Below are 18032 nucleotides of genomic sequence, written 5' to 3'. Positions count from 1 at the left end.
TCCTTAAGCAACAGTGAATGTTTCTCTCTTAGTTCCTGGTGCTGAATTCACCTCTTTGTGCTGACTGTGAAGTTTCTCCCCAAAATCAACCTGGATTCCTCATTCCAAGGAACAGACGCTCAGGCTGCATTATGGCTTTTCATTTGCTATGTTTGCATACCACACATATTCAGTAAAACTGCCTCTTCTGGCCTGTTTCCATTTCTAAGAGTGCTACATTATTGCAGGATTTAGAAAAGTGTCTAAAAAATACACATCAGCTCTCAGTTATGTCTGTCAAACCTAACGGATGGTTTGGCCGTGTCCCCACCCAAATCTCATCTTGAATTGTAGCTCCCATAATTCCCACATGTTGTGGGAGGGACCTGGTGGGAGATAATTGAATCATGGGGGTGGTTTCCCCCATACCATTCTCATGGTAGCGAATAAGTCTCACGAGATCTGATGGGTTTATAAGAGGAAACCCCTTTCGCTTGGTTCTCATTCTCTCTTGTCTACTGCCATATAAGATGTGCCTTTCACCTTCCACTATGATTGTGAGGCCTCCCCAGCCACGTGGAACTGTGAGTGCATTAAACCTCTGTTTCTTTATAAATTACCCAGTCTTGGATACATCTTTATTAGCAGTGTGAGAACAGACTAATACACTAACCATTATAATGGGCAAAGTCATATAAGCCAAGAGGAATTGTATTAGTTTTCTTGTTGTTGCTGGAACAAATTACCCCAAACTTAGTGTTTAAAACAATACAAATTTATTCTCTTATAGTTCAGGGGTCAGAAGTCCAAAATTAGCCTTACTGGGCTAAAGTCAAGTTATCAGCAGGACTAATTCCTTCTGATGGCTTTGAGGGGAAAATACTTTTCCTTCTGTTCTCACATCTCTTACTGCCCACTCTGACCCCCTGCCTCCGTCTTCTAAGGCAATTATGTTAGCCCCATCCACATAATCCAAGATAAACCTACCCATCTCAAGACCCTTAGCTTAATCCCATCTGCAAAGTCTCTGTCATATAAGATAACAGTCACAGGTTCTGGGGATGAGGAAATGGACCTCTTTGGGGATCATTGTTCAGCTGACCACAGGACCGAGACCTCCCTATTCAGTGACAGTTTTCTGTGGCCTTTCCTCTTGAGGTCAGGCTGCTTTGGTGGGGGAGGGATGTTTGTGGGTGGGCTTGCCCATGCCCTTCAGAGACCCCATGCCTGACTCCGTGCCTCCTGCACCTGCAGTAGCAGCCAGGTTTCAGCTGCCTCCCCAGGGCAGTCAGAGGTGTCACCGTGGTGCCCAAGGGCCATGCCACTGTGCCCAAGATGTTTGCCAACTACCCTTCCTCAACTCTGTCTTCTTTCCTTTTTAGCATTGTGTTAGTGCTGGGAGGCCACTGTGTCAGCAAGCTGAGAGGGAAACTGAAGCAAGATGTCGGGCCGGAGTGGGAAGAAGAAAATGTCCAAGCTGTCCCGTTCAGCCAGGGCAGGTGTCATCTTTCCAGTGGGGAGGCTGATGCGTTATCTGAAGAAAGGGACGTTCAAGTACCGGATCAGCGTGGGCGCCCCTGTCTACATGGCGGCAGTCATTGAGTACCTGGCAGGTAATGAGGACACGCAAAGGAGACTGCCTGCTCCCAGGTCCCCACCCTCCCCTGGGTCCCCCTCGCAGGCTGGGGAGGGATGCTCCAAATTGCCTTTTGGCTGGCTCAAGGCTACTGTGGGTGGTGACAGGGTTGCAACTGGCCTGCTTGGCTAAAATCAACTTCTGCAGACTTTAGGGGAGAGAAGAGGGTATAGGAAGGACAGGTGATCAGTATGGAAGGCAGAGAACCCACAATCAAGTAAGTGGCCCTCCTAGACCAGTCCTGCAAAAGATGTGTCTTGCTTTAAGCGAATGCAATATATAAATATCTAAGCTCCTGAAGAAAATAAACTGCAGGGAGAATGGGGGATTTGATATTCATTTTGTAAAAGGGAGTCTTTTTACATCAAATTGCTCATTAAACATTAGTTTTCCTGGTATATTTAAACTGGGACTCAGGGTCCATAAATAACATTTATCTCATCATTAAAAGCATCTTTCGGGTGCTGCCATGAAGCCGATGTAATGTTCTAATTTTGCTCTCCTTCACTGAGGTGATTCTCGTCTAATAGGGGTGCACAGAAAATAGTTTCCCATATTTGTTGTTAAAGTTAATTTTTTTACTGAAAGATGAGATTTTGCTGTGTGTGTTCTTTATCTTAGTAACTTTCTCTTTAGCTTTCTTGTTGTTGTTCTCGTATATCATAGTTAAATAGAAACCAAACTTTACAATATCCGGGGTGCTTTTCAGAAATATTTACAAATAAAATATATAAATATATATGTACAATAAGTATGATTTAGTCCCTTGTTGGGTAATAGCCACGAGCAACAATGTCTCTGACTTTGCCCAAGGTTAACAAATTCCCTAGACACCAAGGTTAAGTTCCTTGGAAATTCTGCCAGGTTAAAAAGCAAACCTCCCCAGACGGTCTAACACTGGGGAGGCAAGCCTCACTGCATGAATTCCTCTGGGCTGTGGCAGGGCTGGTCCTCTCTTCTGTCCCCAGATTCCTCTTTTCTGCTGGTTTTTCCTCTTTAGATGCTCAGTCCTGCCCTGCCCTCTTAGTCCCCATCGCCCACCAACCAACATTTATTGGTGAAAGATTTTCCTTGATCCGTGCATGGAAATGTCCTCCCCCCAGAGCTTCCACCAGGCAGACCTCTGCATCGTGAGCCTTCCTCTTATGAAATGAAAGCCTTGCTCCTGAGCTAAAAGTCCTTCCCTCCTTTAGGAGGTTGGGGAGAGCTGGAGGGCTCTGAAAAGCAGTTCTTTTCCAAGTGGGGTCACGCAGGGATCTTGTTGACAAGGGCAGGGTGGCACCTGAGACTCCATTCCTCAAACTCCCAGGTGATAATGATGCTGCTGGTCCAGGGACCACATGTTGAATAGCAAGATTGTAGCCAGTCTTTTAACCTCAAGCCAAAAGATGTGGGGAATGCTTGTTTCAAATGCAAGTTCCCGCCAGGCACAGTGGCTCACACCTGTAATCCCAGCACTTTGGGAAGCTGAGGCGGGTGGATCACCTGAGGTCAGGAGTTCGAGACCAGCCTGGCCAATATGGTGACACCCCATCTCTACTAAAAATACAAAAATTAGCCAGGCGTGATGGCAGCTACTGGGATTACAGGCAGTAATCCCAGCTACCTGGGAGGCTGAGGCAGGAGAATCACTTGAACCCAGGAGTTGGAGGTTGCAGTGAGCTGAGATCACACCACTGCACTCCAGCCTAGGTGACAGAGCGAGACTCCGTCTCAAAAAATAAAGGCCGGGCGCGGTGGCTCACGCCTGTAATCCCAGCACTTGGGAGGCCGAGGAGGGCAGATCACGAGGTCAGGAGATCGAGACCATCCTAGCTAACACGGTGAAACCCCATCTCTACTAAAAAATAATAATAATACAAAAATAAAAATAAAAAATAAAATGCAAGTTCCTGGATACACTCTCAAAGGGTCTGATTCACTGGATCTGGAGTGAGGCCAAGGAATCTGATGGGAAAACCTCCCAGCTGAGACAGGGAGAGAACAGACTTTGAGAAGAGTTTATGAGGCTTTAAAACAACCTGTTAGGTGTGTGTCACCCACTGGGACTGGAAGACACTGAGTTAACTCCAAGATCCCACAGCTTCCAGATGGGGAACTAGGACTCCCCCACGCCCTCGACCTCAAGCCACGCAGTTTTACTGCCCTACACTACCCCAATATTTGTGTGATGAAAATAACTAAGTACTTCCTGTGCCTCCATTTGGCAAAAGTCTAATCCGTGCATATACAAAATTTGGCCTTTGGAATCCCTGGCATCTCTGCTAGTCTTTGGTTCAGATGTGTGAGATAAACAAAGCTTACCTCTTCCTGTTCGTTCATCCATTCAAAGAGCATTTGTTGAGCATCTCCACGTCAGCGCACACAGTAAGTCCTTAGGCAGAGTTCCCGCAATAGAATTGGGCCATTTATACAGTGGGTTGAACATGGAGAGGATGAGCACCTGCAAGGGTGCCATTGCCAAAGTCCTCCTGCCCCCGGCCAGTCCCAGTGTCCAGACCATCCTGGGCCACGTGGAGGAGGAGAAGGTGACATTGGTCTCCTGAGGCCCAGGCCTGTCCTCTGTGTCCTTTCCCTCCCTTCTTTGTGCCCTTTCTCTCCCCCAAAGTCAGGCAGGCACTGAGTGCAGGCTCAGATGTCGGTTCCAATCGGGATGACTCATTGACCAGCTCTGTTACCCTAACCTCTCTGAGCTCCAGGTGTTTCCAGAGCTAGCTCTTTTAACCTCATTCAATGAGCTAATATGTGTAAAACACCTGGCGTATAGGATGCACTCAATAAATGGTAATTCTTCTCCTCCCCCCTCTATTAAGAGCTGACAAAATCATTCAGGACAAAGTATAAATGACTAATTCCATTAAGGTGGTGTATTTTCAGGCTGAATTTGCATTTTAATGAGACAAGGTGTTTTAATCCAAGGGAATGAATCATATTAGTGGAATTGCAAGCTACTGTTGAGTAAATGACATGGGGGATTTTAGTCTGTTTTTTGGTTTGTTTTTTAAAGAGGTATCCATTGATTCTGTTTAGGGAAGGGGGGTCAAAGTGTGGAAGCCTCCTGTCACCCTTGAAATGACTTCCACATTCATGAAACAAATCTAGACTGAGTGCCTCATTTGAATCAGGTCTTGAAGATACAGCAGAAAACCAGCTAACTTGGTCCTTCCCATTGCTGGACTTAGAGCCTAGTGAGGAGGACAAGAAGGAAACGCCTCACAATAAGATCAGGTGCTGTCGGGCAGGGAATGAGAGGAACTTCGGGAAGTGTGGGTTGGGGGAAGGGCTGCCTAATCTAACAGAAGTGTTGTTAAGACCTAAACCAGGTTGTCAACCCTGCATTTTCTCGTATCGATTGATTTCAAATCCTGATGCCTGGGTCCCACCCCCGAGACTCTGGGGTATTTTCTGTGCATCAGGATTCTTAAAAGCTCCCCCAAATGATTCTGATGGGCAGCCAGGTTGGGGAAGGGAGTCAGCCAGATTCAGATGGGGGGAGCGGGTGAACTAGGGGAAGATAGTAAGGGAGGTGGGGAGTAAGGGAGAAGACTCCAAGTTTGAAAGAGTGTGTGGCCCTTTCTAATATGCCGAGAGCAGAGCTTGGAAATGGGAGGAGTGAGAGATGAAATGGGGGCAGGGCCGCAGGCGCTAGACTGTGACGGCCCTTGAAGGCCACATTGAGGGTTCGCGCGCGCGCACACACACACACACACACACACACACACACAGCAGAGGAGGCATCAAAGAGAGGTGGCAGCATCTGCGAGGCATCACTCTGGCTTTAGGTAGAGATCAGTTGTCAAGGAGCAAGATCAGATTCCAGGAGACCAGTGGAGTTGTTTTAGTGTCACTTTGTGAAGAACTGACAGTGGCCAGGACCAAGGGTGCACAGTGGGGATGGTGAGAAGAAATGGAAAATCTGGGAGCTTTCTGGAGGGTGGAGTCAGCTCCACTCCATAATGGATTGGATCCGCAGGGAGGGGCATCAAGGATGACATGAATCTTGTAGGTGTGGACTAGCTACTTTCTCTCAGGCCACACTGCCATGGGGTGAGAAGTAGATTGAGGTGTGGACTTGGAGACAAAAGGAGTAGGGAATGGGTAAAAGAAGTCTGACCAGCTGGACGTGGTGGCTCACGCCTGTAATCCCAACACTTTGGGACGCAGAGGCGGGCAGATCACCTGAGGTCAGGAGTTCAAGACCAGCCTGACCAACATGGAGAAACCCCATCTCTAATAAAAATACAAAATTAGCCGGACGTGATGGTGCATGCCTGTTATCCCAGCTACTCGTGAGGCTGAGGCAGGAGAATCACTTGAACCCAGGAGGCGGAGGTTGCGGTGAGCCGAGATCGCGTCATTGCACTCTAGCCTGGGCATCAAGAGCAAAACTCCATCTCAAAAAAAAAAAAAAAAAAGAGTCTTGCCAAGAGGAAGGGGAAGAGAGAGCAAAGCAGCTAGTGGATGGAGAATGGTGCCTGTACCTGAAGTAGGGAGCAATGGATGAGAACCAGGCTGCAGCAGGAGGGGCTCAGTTTGGGACCTGTTGAGCTTTGGTGTCTATAAGATGTCCAAGAGGGCTGGGCAGAGTGGCTCATGCCTGTAATCCGAACACTTTGGGAGGCCAAAGTAGGAGGACCACTTGAGTCCAGGAGTTCCAGACCAGCTTGGGCAAGATGGTGAGACCTCGTCTCTACAAGAAATTAAAAAACTAACCAGGTGTGTGCTGGGCACGGTGGCTCAAACCTGTAATTCCAGCACTTTGGGAGATCAAGGCGAGTGGATCACCTGAGGTCAGGAGTTCAAGACTAGCCTGACCAACATGATGAAACCCCATCTCTACTAAAAATACAAAAATAAGCCAGGCATGGTGGTGCATGCCTGTAATCATCCCAGCTACTTGGGAAGCTGAGGCAGAAGAGTCACTTTAACCCGGGAGGCGGAGGTTGCAGTGAGCCAAGATCACACCGTTGCACTCCAGCCTGGGCAACAACAGTGAAACTCCATCTCAAAAAAAAAAAAAAAAAACCTAACTGGGTGTGGTGGCATGTTCTGAATAGTCCCAGTTGCTAGGGAGGCTGAGGTGGGAGGATTCCTTGAGCCCAGGAATTTGAGGCAGCAGTGAGCTATGATTCTACCACTGCACTCCTCAGCCTGGGTGACCAAGCAAGGCCCTGTCTCTCAAAAAAAAAAGATGTCCAGAAGAGCAGAGTGGATAGAAACGCTGGATCCAACCAGGCCTGAACCTAGATTCTGGTTCTGCCACGTATCAGCTATGAACCCTCAGGATCATTGCTTTACCACTCATGATGTTACTGTGAGGATTACATAAAATAATGCATGAAAAGTGCTTAGCACCGCTTGGCACACATGAGCAGCTCCATCCATGTGGCTATTGCTCTTACTGAGTGAAGACCCCCTAGGTGTGTCGGGAGCTCAGGAGGGAGCTGTGAGCAGGAGGTTCACATCGGTGTGTTAAGGCAGTGGAAGTGAGGGAGGTCACCCAGAGAGAGCACAGGACCCAGCATGAGTGACACCAGTGTGCCCAGTGGGCCAGGGAGAGGGGGAAAGGATGGCAAGGGAGGCTGAGGAAAGCCAGAGGATAAGGAAGAAAGATGTGAGTGTGTGACGCGTCAGAGGCCAAGGGAAGGGAGGGAAGGCCAGGAGCCCCTAAGGGTCATGCTGATAAAAACCAGACAAGGACAACAGATCTAGCCACCTCAGGGTCATGGTGACCTTGGCAAGGACGGCATGGGAGGTCAGAACCAAACCACAGTGAGTTGAGAAGTGGGAGGTGTGGACTGGGAGACAAAGGGGGTGGGGACTCTTCACACTCAAAGTAGTTATTAGAGCTGCCACCAGATCTTATGAATGAATGAAATGTAAAATGGTGCAGCCTATAGTAAAAATAATTTAATTGTACATTTTTAAATAGCTAAAAGAGTATAATTGGATGGTTTGTAACACCAAGGATAAATGCTTGAGAAGGAAACCCCATTTTCCATGATGTAATTATTACACATTTAATGCCTGTATCAAAATATCTATGTACCCCATACATATATACACCTACCATGTACTCACAAAGATTAAAAATAAAAATGTATTTTTAAAAAAGAGTGCAGCCACTGTGGATAACAGTTTGATGGTTCCTAAAAAAGTTAAACATAGAATTACCAATACAACCAAGCAATTCCACTCCTAGCCATATACCTAAGAGAACTGAAAGCAGGGACTCGGCCGGGCGCAGTGGCTCACGCCTGTAATCCCTGCACTTTGGGAGGCCGAGGCGGGCGGATCACCTGAGATCGGGAGTTCGAGACCAGCCTGACCAACATGGAGAAACCCCGTCTCTACTAAAAATACAAAATTAGCTGGGTGTGATGGTGCATGCCTGTAATCCAGCTGCTGGGGAGGCTGAGGCAGAAGAATCGCTTGAACCCGGGAGGCGGAGGTTGCAGTGAGCCGAGATTGCGCCATTGCACTCCAGCCTGGGCAACAAGAGTGAAACTGCGTCAAAAAAAAAGAAAAAGAAAAAGAAAAAAGAAAAGAAAGAAAGAAAGAGAGAAAGGACGCAAACAGATATTTGTGCAACCATGTTCTTAGCAGCATTTTTCACAGCAGCCGAAAGGTGGAAGCAACCTAGTGTCGATCAACAGACGAATGGATAAGCAGAATGTGGTATATTCATACAATGGGCTGTTATTCAGCCGTAATATTTCAAAAAGGAATAAAATTCTGGTACATGCTACAACCTGGATGAATCTTGAAAACATTATGCATGTGAAGGATGGCAGACACAATAGGGCAATATTGTATGGTTCCATTTATATGAGATACCCAGAGTAGATGATACCTAGAAGAGGTGAATTCATACAGACAGAAAGTAGAATAGAGGTTACCAGGGGCTGGGGAGAGGGAGGGAGAAATGATGAGTTATTGTTTAATGGGTACAGAGTTTCCATTTGGGATGATGAAAAAGTTCTGGAAATGGATAGTTATGGTTGTGCAACATTGTGAATATACTTAATGCCATTGAATTGTATCCTTTAAAATGGTTAAATGGTAGATGTATGTTATGTATGTTTTCCTTTTTTTTTCTTAATCAAACACCTTGTTCTGAGAAGAGTTGTTGGGCCTCACCAGACCACTAAAGGGATTCCCAGCACCAACAGGGTATAGCCCCCCTGCAGGAGGGGGGAGAGCTGGAAACACAGAGACAAGGAGCCTGGTGGGAAAGCTGAGCCCCCAGGGTCTCCAGAGCTGGCTGGAGGCCTTGGTCCCAGGTGGGGAGGCACCTCCTCCAGCTCCCAGAAGAAGGGCTGCTGGGGACTGATGCAGACACTGCAGTATGCCCCTAGAGACAAGCAGCCCCCAGATACCTTCTTCCCACACACAGGCACAGCCTCTCTAAGTGACCCTCATTACACAACTCTTAAGTGACAGTATTCCACTCTTCTCTCCCACCCAAATCTCTGTGGCAAGCAGTGCTCTTCACCCCCACATGAACTGGATTCTCCTGCTGGTGTCCTGGGGGCCAACGAGCCACCATCAGTAGGCTTCCCCTGGCCAGTCTACTGCTCCTGTCAGGTTTATGTCTGTGGTTTCTGAAGGCCCTCTCTCCCACACACTGCCTCTGGAAGGCAACCTGGGGCCACAGGCATGGCCAGGAAGAGAAGGCTGGGGACAACACAGTCAAAAAAGGAGGGCACAAATTCTCAGCCACACTGGGTGAGAGACAGCAGCCTGCCTCACCTGAGTCTATGGACTGACTGACTGGCTAGCTCCAGGTTCACATGTGATCGTGATGCTAGAGCCACAGTGTCTCTAGCCCCAGCCTGGTGAAGGAGGGTGCACAGTCCCGCAAAGAGTGCATGCTCAGCTGCTCATCTAGAATGCCCCGTTGACCTGAACACGCTTGCCTCCCAGAACGGTTATCACGTTCCTACTTCAGCTTCTTCATCTGTGGAATTGTGATAATGTTGGCCCAGTTCACATCTCCAATGTAAGTGAGGAAAAATGGACTGAAAAAACAAGCCCCAAATTCTGCAGTAGCGTTTCGTATGTGCTGACAGTAGATATTGATAGTAGATATTGAGAAGGAATTGTTTATAATCATTTTGATGATGAGCAAATGTTCTGTCATATAATACATTTTCAACTGACCAGAACAAGTAGGTCTTAAAATAGGGCTGAATTTCAGGACATCCCATGAAATCGTTGTGTAACATAGACACTTGTCATTTACATGTCATTTCCAGATAATTGGGTCTCACCACTTAACACCAAAAATTTTCTTATCTAATGATTCTCATTTATTGCATTTGTGTTTTTAAAAGATTACTTTGACCACCAGCACATGTGGCCGTGCAGGTTGTACACGGCACAAGAACACACGTTTAAGGGAATATCATTCAAATCCTAGACTACAAAGATTTGTGTATTTATTATGAGAATTTCCAGCAGATGGTAGTAAAGAGTTTTGTTCTAACAAAATCCAGAAAGTAAAGCATCTTGCTGGGCATGGTGGCTCACCTTTGTAATCCCAGCTACTCGAGAGGCTCAGGCGGGAGAATCACTTGAGCCCAGGTTAAAACTGCAGTGAGCCTTGATAGCAACACTGCACTCCAGCCTTGGTAACAGAGCAAGACTCCGTCTCTAAATATAAAAAGTGTCTTGAGGCAGGATTGTCTTTTCTTTCTTTTTTTTAGAGGCAGGGTAAGTTTTTGTTGCCCAGGCTGGAGTGCAGTGGTGTGATCACGGCTCACTACAGCCTAGACCTCCTGAGCTCAAGCAATCCTCCTGCCTTAGCCCCCTAAGTAGCTGGAACTACAGGCACATACCACCAAGCCTGCCTAATTTTTGTATTTTTTGTAAAGGCGGGGTTTCGCCGTGTTGCCCAGGCTGGTCTTGAATTCCTGAGCTCAAGTGCTCTGCCTGCCTCTGCCTCCCAAAGTGCTGGGACCACACCCGGTTAGGAGCATCTTTTTCTAATTTGCACAAAGGTACCTATTGGGTCACCAGTGGCCTTGCTGGCATGGATCTGGAGAACAACAAAACTAGGGATGGGGAAACCATCTAGACACCCAATACAATTATCTGGGCTGGAAGAGAAGAGAGCTTTAACTCAGGCGATGGCAACAAGAAGGCCAAAAGTATGTGAGATTGATGAGGCTGGATGGACCCCATGTGGTGACTGGAAGGAGATGGGGAGTGGGAGAGGGAAGGATAGGGAATCACTCCCAGGTCTCTGGTAGGAGCCATGTGTGGATGGAGCTACCAGTTCTAAGGGCGACGAGAAACGCAGGTTTGGGGAAATGATTTTGATTTGGGGACTGATTTTGCTTTACCTGTGAAGCCCCCAGGTGAGGCTATCTGGGTGATATCATGGGAGGGCTGGAGGTGCAGATTCAGTAGTACAGACGGGTGGGTAGAAGCTGGAGCCATGAGTCCAGTGGGGTTTTCCCCAGAAGATTGCATGGCCCTAGCAGAGCAGAAGGCACAGACAGAACCCCAGGGACACCGCCAAGCAGTGGGCAAGTGGACAAGGAAGAAAGGGCCTGGGAAGGAGACAGAGTCTTGCTCACTCCACCTCACCTGTCCCAACCCTATAATTAATGTGCTATTTCCCATCTTCTGTGGGCTGGAATATCCACTGTTGGTTTAAATTGTATACAAAATGAAAGGACATAGACTCTTCCAAAATAATGTGTATGAGCTTTACAGCATCTCTTTTGGCTAAAGAAATTCTTTTTACTGCTAGATACTCAGCTGTATTCCAGATGGTTACTATTGCTAGAAGTGTGACTTGTGAGAAGTGAGGGATTTGCCATAGAAGTCCCCACCACTTAACAGAATTATGATCTTCCCACAACATTTGCAGTAGAGTAAATTTAGTGCTGTATAAATCCAGTTTTCCTATTGATTGCCAATATAAGGATTTGGAAGGATTAATAAAATCCCCAAGTTCAATAAAGTCACTCAAGAATGTAGCAAACTTTTATAGTTCATGGGACTATATTTGCCATAATAACATTTGAAACTATTAATGATGATTAATGTTTTTCTTGTTTCATTTGCTTTGAATTTTTTTTTTTTTAGAGGCAGGGTCTCCTCTGTCACCCAGGCTGGAGTGCAGTGGCACTATCACAGCTCACTGCAGCCTTGAACTCCTGAGCTCAAACGATCCTCCCACCCCAGCCTCCCAAAGTGCTGGGGTTATAGGCATGAGCCCTGTGCCTGGCTAATGATTAATGTTATTACAAATATTTAAATGGTGAAGTCCATGTCTCAAGGATGTCCAGACTAAACATCCAAAAGAGATAAGAACTATTTGATGTAGATTTTCTGTGATGTATTATCTTTTTCTCTCTAAGGAAAAAAAAAAAAAGTCCTACCACTGCTTTTGCACTAGAACACATAATCAAGATTTTCTTTCTTATAGATTGTTTCAAAAGAGTTTGTTTAAGAGCCCAGTTGCATGATCCCCAAGCATCATCTGCATTCCGTGAATTGTGCTGCATGCTGGGTCTCTGCCTTCAGTCTCGTCCTATGCTACGTTTGATTCCGGCAGATTTTTTTGTCTGTGAATGTCTGTGCATCTGTCTGTCAAGCTGAAAATAACCTGACCTTCATGGGCTTCCTGAAGACTCCAAATATGTAGTGCTTCCCATGGCCCTGCCTCTTATTGCTGACAGTTAATTTGATGAACTTGGGGAGGGCGCTTAATTTCTTCCTCTAAATGCAGGTAACAGGAGGCAGGAAAGTAATGATCCAGGATGCTAAATTCAATTCAGTTGCTCAGATGCTTAAACTTGGGAGGCTCATTAACCCCCAGACCCATCTAGAAAAAGGGATGAGTGGAGTGCTTCTTCCTCCCATGTGTACCCCAGAAATGAGAGTCCCTTGAGATGGGCAGGGGCAGCACACTTCCCTTCACTGTGCACAATGGAGAGCTGCACATTTTAACCCAGAGCCATAAAGCAAGCCTGCCGGGAACAGCGGCTCACGCCTGGAAATCCCAACACTTTGGGAAGCTGAGGTAGGAGGACTACTTAAGCCCAGGAGTTTGAGACCAGCCTGGACAACAAAGTAAAACTCTATCTCTACAAAAAAATTAAAAATTAGCCTGGCATGGTGGCACAAGCCTGTGGTCCCAGCTACTGAGGAGGCTGATGGGGGAGGATCACTTGAGTCCAGGAGGTTAAGGCTGCAGTGAGCCATCACTGCACTCCAGCCTGGGTGACAGAGGTGAGATCCTGTCTCCAAAAATAAAGTCTATTTGAAAGCTTTATAATTCCATTTTCTTTTCTTTCTTCTTTTTTTTATTTTTAAACAGAATCTCACTATGTCACCCAGGCTGGAGTGCGGTGGCCCAGTGTCGGCTCACTGCAGCCTCCACTCCCAGGTTCAAGTGATTCTTCTGCCTCAGCCTCCCAAGTAGCTGGGATTATAGGCGCACGCCACCAAGCCTGGCTAATTTTTGTATTTTTAGTAGAGACGGGGTTTCACCATGTTGTCCAGTCTGGTCTCAAACTCCTGACCTCAAGGGATCCACCCGTCTCTGCCTCCCAAATTGCAGGGATTACAGGCATCAGCCACCATGCCTGGCCACTCCATTTCCTTTTAATGGGCATCCTTTTGAAGAGAAAGCAAGGATTGGGCAACAGCCTGAAAGCACAAGCCTGCTTATCTAATACAGCATTAATTTCATTTTTCCAGTATAATCCGTGGGTTCACAGACAGCATTAATTTCAAATACCCTATCCCACTGTCCCAACACGCATGCTCACACTACTCAAATTTTAGTGCCCCAATCTTTGATTCAGAAAACACGGTCACTGCATAAATGAATTGTTGGCAAACACAATATTCATTGCTTAATAATCTGGAAAAGATGTGAGAATGAATTTACGGTGATTTAGCACTTTTCTTTATGGAAATGCCTATGAATATTTAACTGTAATGTTTATTTTATTCTAATTTTTTTTGTTAATCACATGTGCTTAGTTAATACGGCACACTTATGTCAAGTTTTTGTGATTGCCGTAGATTTTATGAATGATGGCAATTTCATTGCTCTTTTATTTGAAATTAGGTTGATTGCAAAGACTCATACAAAGTCATCTGTTAATTTTAGGGCTTAGTATTTGTGCCATTGTATCAGCATATCCTCCCAGCACATACCCACATGCACACGCACACATATGCCTGCCTGCACACTCACACACACACAGTACATTCACGCACACACACACACATGCACATATGCCCGCCTGCACACTCACACACACACAATACATTCATGCACACGCACACACGCACACTTTCCCCCTCATTATCAGTGAGACAACAACATACTGGCACATTCCCTCTAGCTTTCTAAGGGAAGGAATTTTTCTTTAAAGGCTCATTCATACTTTTGAAGGCAAATTTGATTTAGCAGAACATCCTTCTAAAATTGAGGAAGAAAGAAAAATAACAAAATAAAACAGAAGAGGAAGGGGGAAAGCATATAGATGGTAGAAACCAATTCTACAGATTTCTTTTTTTACCCCAAGGTTTTAATAGCATGGGAAATAGCTTTAGGAAAATTTCTTCTTATCAATTTTTTCACATTGGCCAAGTGGCGTGTTTGTTAAAGTCAGCCATGCTAAAGTTTTGGGAAGTATGTGGAAGACCCCCAGGCTCTATGTGCTTTCCTACGCAGGTCTCCTGGCATTCCCTTTAGGAATACACTTTTTGGGTTAACCATTTCCTCATCCCAGAGTGTAAGTCAGTCCTTCCATCCACTTTTCTTTTAGGACAGGGAGGACCTAGGGCATTGAGCAAAGAGGAAAAGGAGAGTCAACCAGGCGCAGTGGCTCAGGCCTGTAATCCCAGCACTTTGGGAGGCCCAGGCGGGTGGATCACCTGAGGTCAGGAGTTCGAGTCCAGCCTGGCCAACATGGTGAAACCTCATCTCTACTAAAAATACAAAAATTAGCCAGGTGTGGTGGTATGCGCCTGTAATCCCAGCTACTCAGGAGGCTGAGGCAGGAGAATTGCTTGAACCCAGGAGGCAGAGGTTGCAGTGAGCCAAGATCATGCCACTGCACTCCAGCCTGGGCAACAGAACGAGCAAGACTCCGTCTCAACAAAAAAGAAAAAGAGAGTCTAAGAGAAGTCCAAGTGGGCACACAGAACAGACTTTACCTACATCACTATTCTCTTCAGAGATGGCCCTGCACCCCACAGACTGAGAGGAATTTAGGTTCTATAGCAGGATTCCGTATTGGTCAGGATTCACTTCTGTAGACAGTGGCTTCAACAAGAGAGTTTATTTCACTCTCATACAAAAGAAGTCTAGAAAAGACAGTCTACATTGGTAGAGACTCAGTTTCCTTCTGTGCTCTTGCTCTAGCATGCACAACTTCTTCTTCTTGGTCAAAGATGGCTGCCCAAATTCCAGCCATCGTGTCCGCAGCCCACCATTAGAAAGGAAAGAAGGGCACAGCCCCTTCATTGATGGACACTTCCCGGAAGGACCAGACAACACAACGGCTTGCCTTCGTTGGCCAAATATTGGTCACAGAACCACACTTATCAAGGGAAATATAGTTTTCCTGCAGTTATGGGCTTGGCAAAAAAAATCAGAAGTCCTGTACCAAGGAAGAAGAGGAAGAGGGAGAACTGATGCTGAGGGACAACCAGGAGGCTTTGCCACAGGATCGGATAACATCTTGCTAAAATAGCTTACTTCTCTGTGACCTGACTTATTTTTTCTTTTTTTAAATTTTTTAATTTTTTTAAATATTTTTTTAGAGACAGCATCTCACTCCGTTGCCCAGGCTGGGGTGCAGTGGCACAATCATAGCTCACTGCAGCCTTGAACTCCTGGCTGGGCTCAAGCGATCCTCCTGCCTCGGCCTCCTGAGTAGCTGGGACTAACTTGAGTTCTCTTATGCTTCCTGGATTTCTTTCCAGGCCGAGACATAGAAATCACAAATGAATGAATGTGATCAAACTTGAAGGCCATTTCTAAAGAAAAGCTTTAGCTCAGACCCCATTCTGTGATTGCCTGTTAATGCCTCCTTATAATTTCAGCGGAAATTCTAGAATTGGCCGGCAATGCCGCGAGGGACAACAAGAAGGCCCGGATAGCCCCGAGACACATTTTGCTGGCAGTTGCCAATGACGAGGAGCTCAACCAGGTATGTCTGAAGCATTGAGGGAAGCCGTAGGACGGGCTTGCCAAACATGCTAATGTGTGGGCCTGGCTGGCCATGAGTCACTCCCGCTACAGTTCCCAATTACATTTATACAAAAAAAACTCAGGCCATATAAAAGAACAAATTCTGCTAGCTCTATCATTCATCAGATTCAAAATAAAATTGCCTCTGGCACAGATCTCATTATATATTCTAGGTCTTATCAGACCTTTCTTTTCTCTTTGAAGACAAGTTCTGTGTGTTGCTGAGGAAGGTGTGGCACAAATGTTATTCTCTTCACTTTCTTCACCCAAACTTAGTTGACAGTTTTTTCTGATGAAGGCAGAAGACTCTTTGTATTTTAGAACTGACCCTTTATATTCTGAAACTGACTCCAAAGTCTAGCGAATACCCCCTCTTCACCTACAGTATATGTAAGGTGGTAGGTAAATAGTATAAGAATTTTTATTTCTGTTTCTTTTCATTTATGTTTATTTTCTAATCCCATTCTTCTCAAACTATAGTGAAGAAGCCGTTTTTATGGCCAATCCATCATGGACTGATAATTTCCAAAAATGTAATAAAAATCACTAGAAAAATTAAAAAGCAAACTACAAGCCATAATTTTTTGTTATCAGATTCAACAGATGTACAATAACTGTCAGTTTGCTGTGAAAGTTTCTAGATGCTTACTATACTTCTGTTGTCACTGATGGGTAACTACCAGTTCATGGGTGAGCTGTGGTCGCAGACCATGCTTGGGGTAGTGTTGGTTTCGAATCTGCAGAATATATTAGTGGAGTAGTACGTGTCTGTTCTTTGCAGATAAATTAACTTATATTGATTGGGAGGAGCATGGCCAGACATACTTTACTGATGGAATGTATGTGCAAGCTTGTGGAGACCACTGGTTCGTCAATAACTGGGTCTAGCCTTTGCAATGACCTTTGAACCTCATTTTCTCAAGCTGCGCTCCCCACATGGGAAGCTCTTTATCCTGTGTTGTGTCTGGAATTCCAGAGCCCTGGGCAACATCCCTGGTTTCAACTTCTGTGTCCCTTCTATTTTGCTTTACTTCGTTTTGCTTTCTGTACAACATCACAGGATGCCTTGTTAACCTACGGAGAAATGCTCTACAACTGAAAGTGGGAAAAGCCAATTAAATGGTGTATTACGCAGTTTCTTTAGGAAAGCGGAGGCCACATTTAACAGTTAGAACCGTATTAAGTCCAGGCCAGGCGCAGTGGCCCACGCCTGTAATCCCAGCACTTTGGGAGGCCAAGGCAGGTGGATCACCTGAGGTCAGCCGTTCGAGACCAGCCTGGCCAACGTGGTGAAACCCTGTCTCTACTAAAAATACAAAAATTAGCCGGGGTGGTGGCAGGTGCCTGTAATCCCAGCTGCTCAGGAGGCTGAGGTAAGAGAATTGCTTGAACCTGGAGGCGGAGGCTGCAGTGAGCCAAGATCGCGCCACTGCACTCCAGCCTGGGTGACAGGGTAAGATTCTGTATCAGAAAAAAAAAAAAAAAAAAAAAGAACTGTATGAAATTGGGAACTAGCAGGCTGTTTGCTACATGAGCACATGCATTTCTCTCTTCAGCTGCTAAAAGGAGTGACCATCGCCAGTGGAGGCGTCCTGCCCAGAATTCATCCCGAACTGCTGGCCAAAAAGCGAGGGACCAAAGGCAAGTCGGAAACGATCCTCTCCCCACCCCCAGAGAAAAGAGGCAGGAAGGCCACGTCAGGCAAGAAGGGGGGAAAGAAATCCAAGGCTGCCAAACCACGGACGTCCAAAAAGGTAGGCCGAGGCTGCGTGTCCTGAGCCAGGCACTCCCACTGCAATGGTCTGAATGTCTGTGTTCCCCCACAATTCATATGTTGAAACCTAACCCCAGAGGCATTGGATTACGAGGTGAGGGCTTTGAGAGATAACTAGATCATGAGGGCGGAGTCCTCACGAATGGGAACAGTCCCCTTACAAAAGAGGCCTGAGGGAGGCAGAGGGACCCTTCTGCCATGTGAGGACACAGCTAGAAAGCGTCATCTACCAGGAATTGAGCCCTTGCCAGACACAGAACCTGCCTGCACCAAGGACTTCCTGCCTCCGGAACTATGAGAAACAAGTTTCTGGGCCAGGCACAGTGGCTCATGCCTGTAATCCCAACACTTTGGGAGGCCAAGGCAGGAGGATGGCTTGAGCCCAGGAGTTAGAGGCTGCAGTGAGCCATGAT

At 46.3% G+C, this 18032-nt stretch overlaps 2 protein-coding genes across 3 annotated transcripts in view; one reads left to right on the top strand and one right to left on the bottom strand.

The window, feature by feature from the left end:
- Nucleotides 1-18032, bottom strand: part of AIFM2 (AIF family member 2) — a 126108-nt gene that overhangs the window by 67418 nt on the left and 40658 nt on the right. The window lies entirely within an intron of this gene.
- MACROH2A2 (macroH2A.2 histone) overlaps nucleotides 1-18032 on the top strand; it is a 59532-nt gene that overhangs the window by 21632 nt on the left and 19868 nt on the right. Inside the window, exons 2-4 of the mRNA XM_004049531.4 lie at nucleotides 1362-1592; nucleotides 15698-15804; nucleotides 17402-17599. Of these exons, the coding sequence (XP_004049579.1) occupies nucleotides 1421-1592; nucleotides 15698-15804; nucleotides 17402-17599 (477 nt within the window). The 5' untranslated portion in view covers nucleotides 1362-1420. The remainder of the gene's footprint in view (nucleotides 1-1361; nucleotides 1593-15697; nucleotides 15805-17401; nucleotides 17600-18032) is intronic.

Source organism: Gorilla gorilla, chromosome 8, assembly GCF_029281585.2.
Source record: "Gorilla gorilla gorilla isolate KB3781 chromosome 8, NHGRI_mGorGor1-v2.1_pri, whole genome shotgun sequence".
In the NCBI taxonomy this organism is placed as follows: Eukaryota; Metazoa; Chordata; class Mammalia; order Primates; family Hominidae; genus Gorilla; species Gorilla gorilla.
The sequence above is the reverse complement of the archived record's forward strand: the minus strand, read 5'-3'. Positions and strand labels throughout refer to the sequence as shown.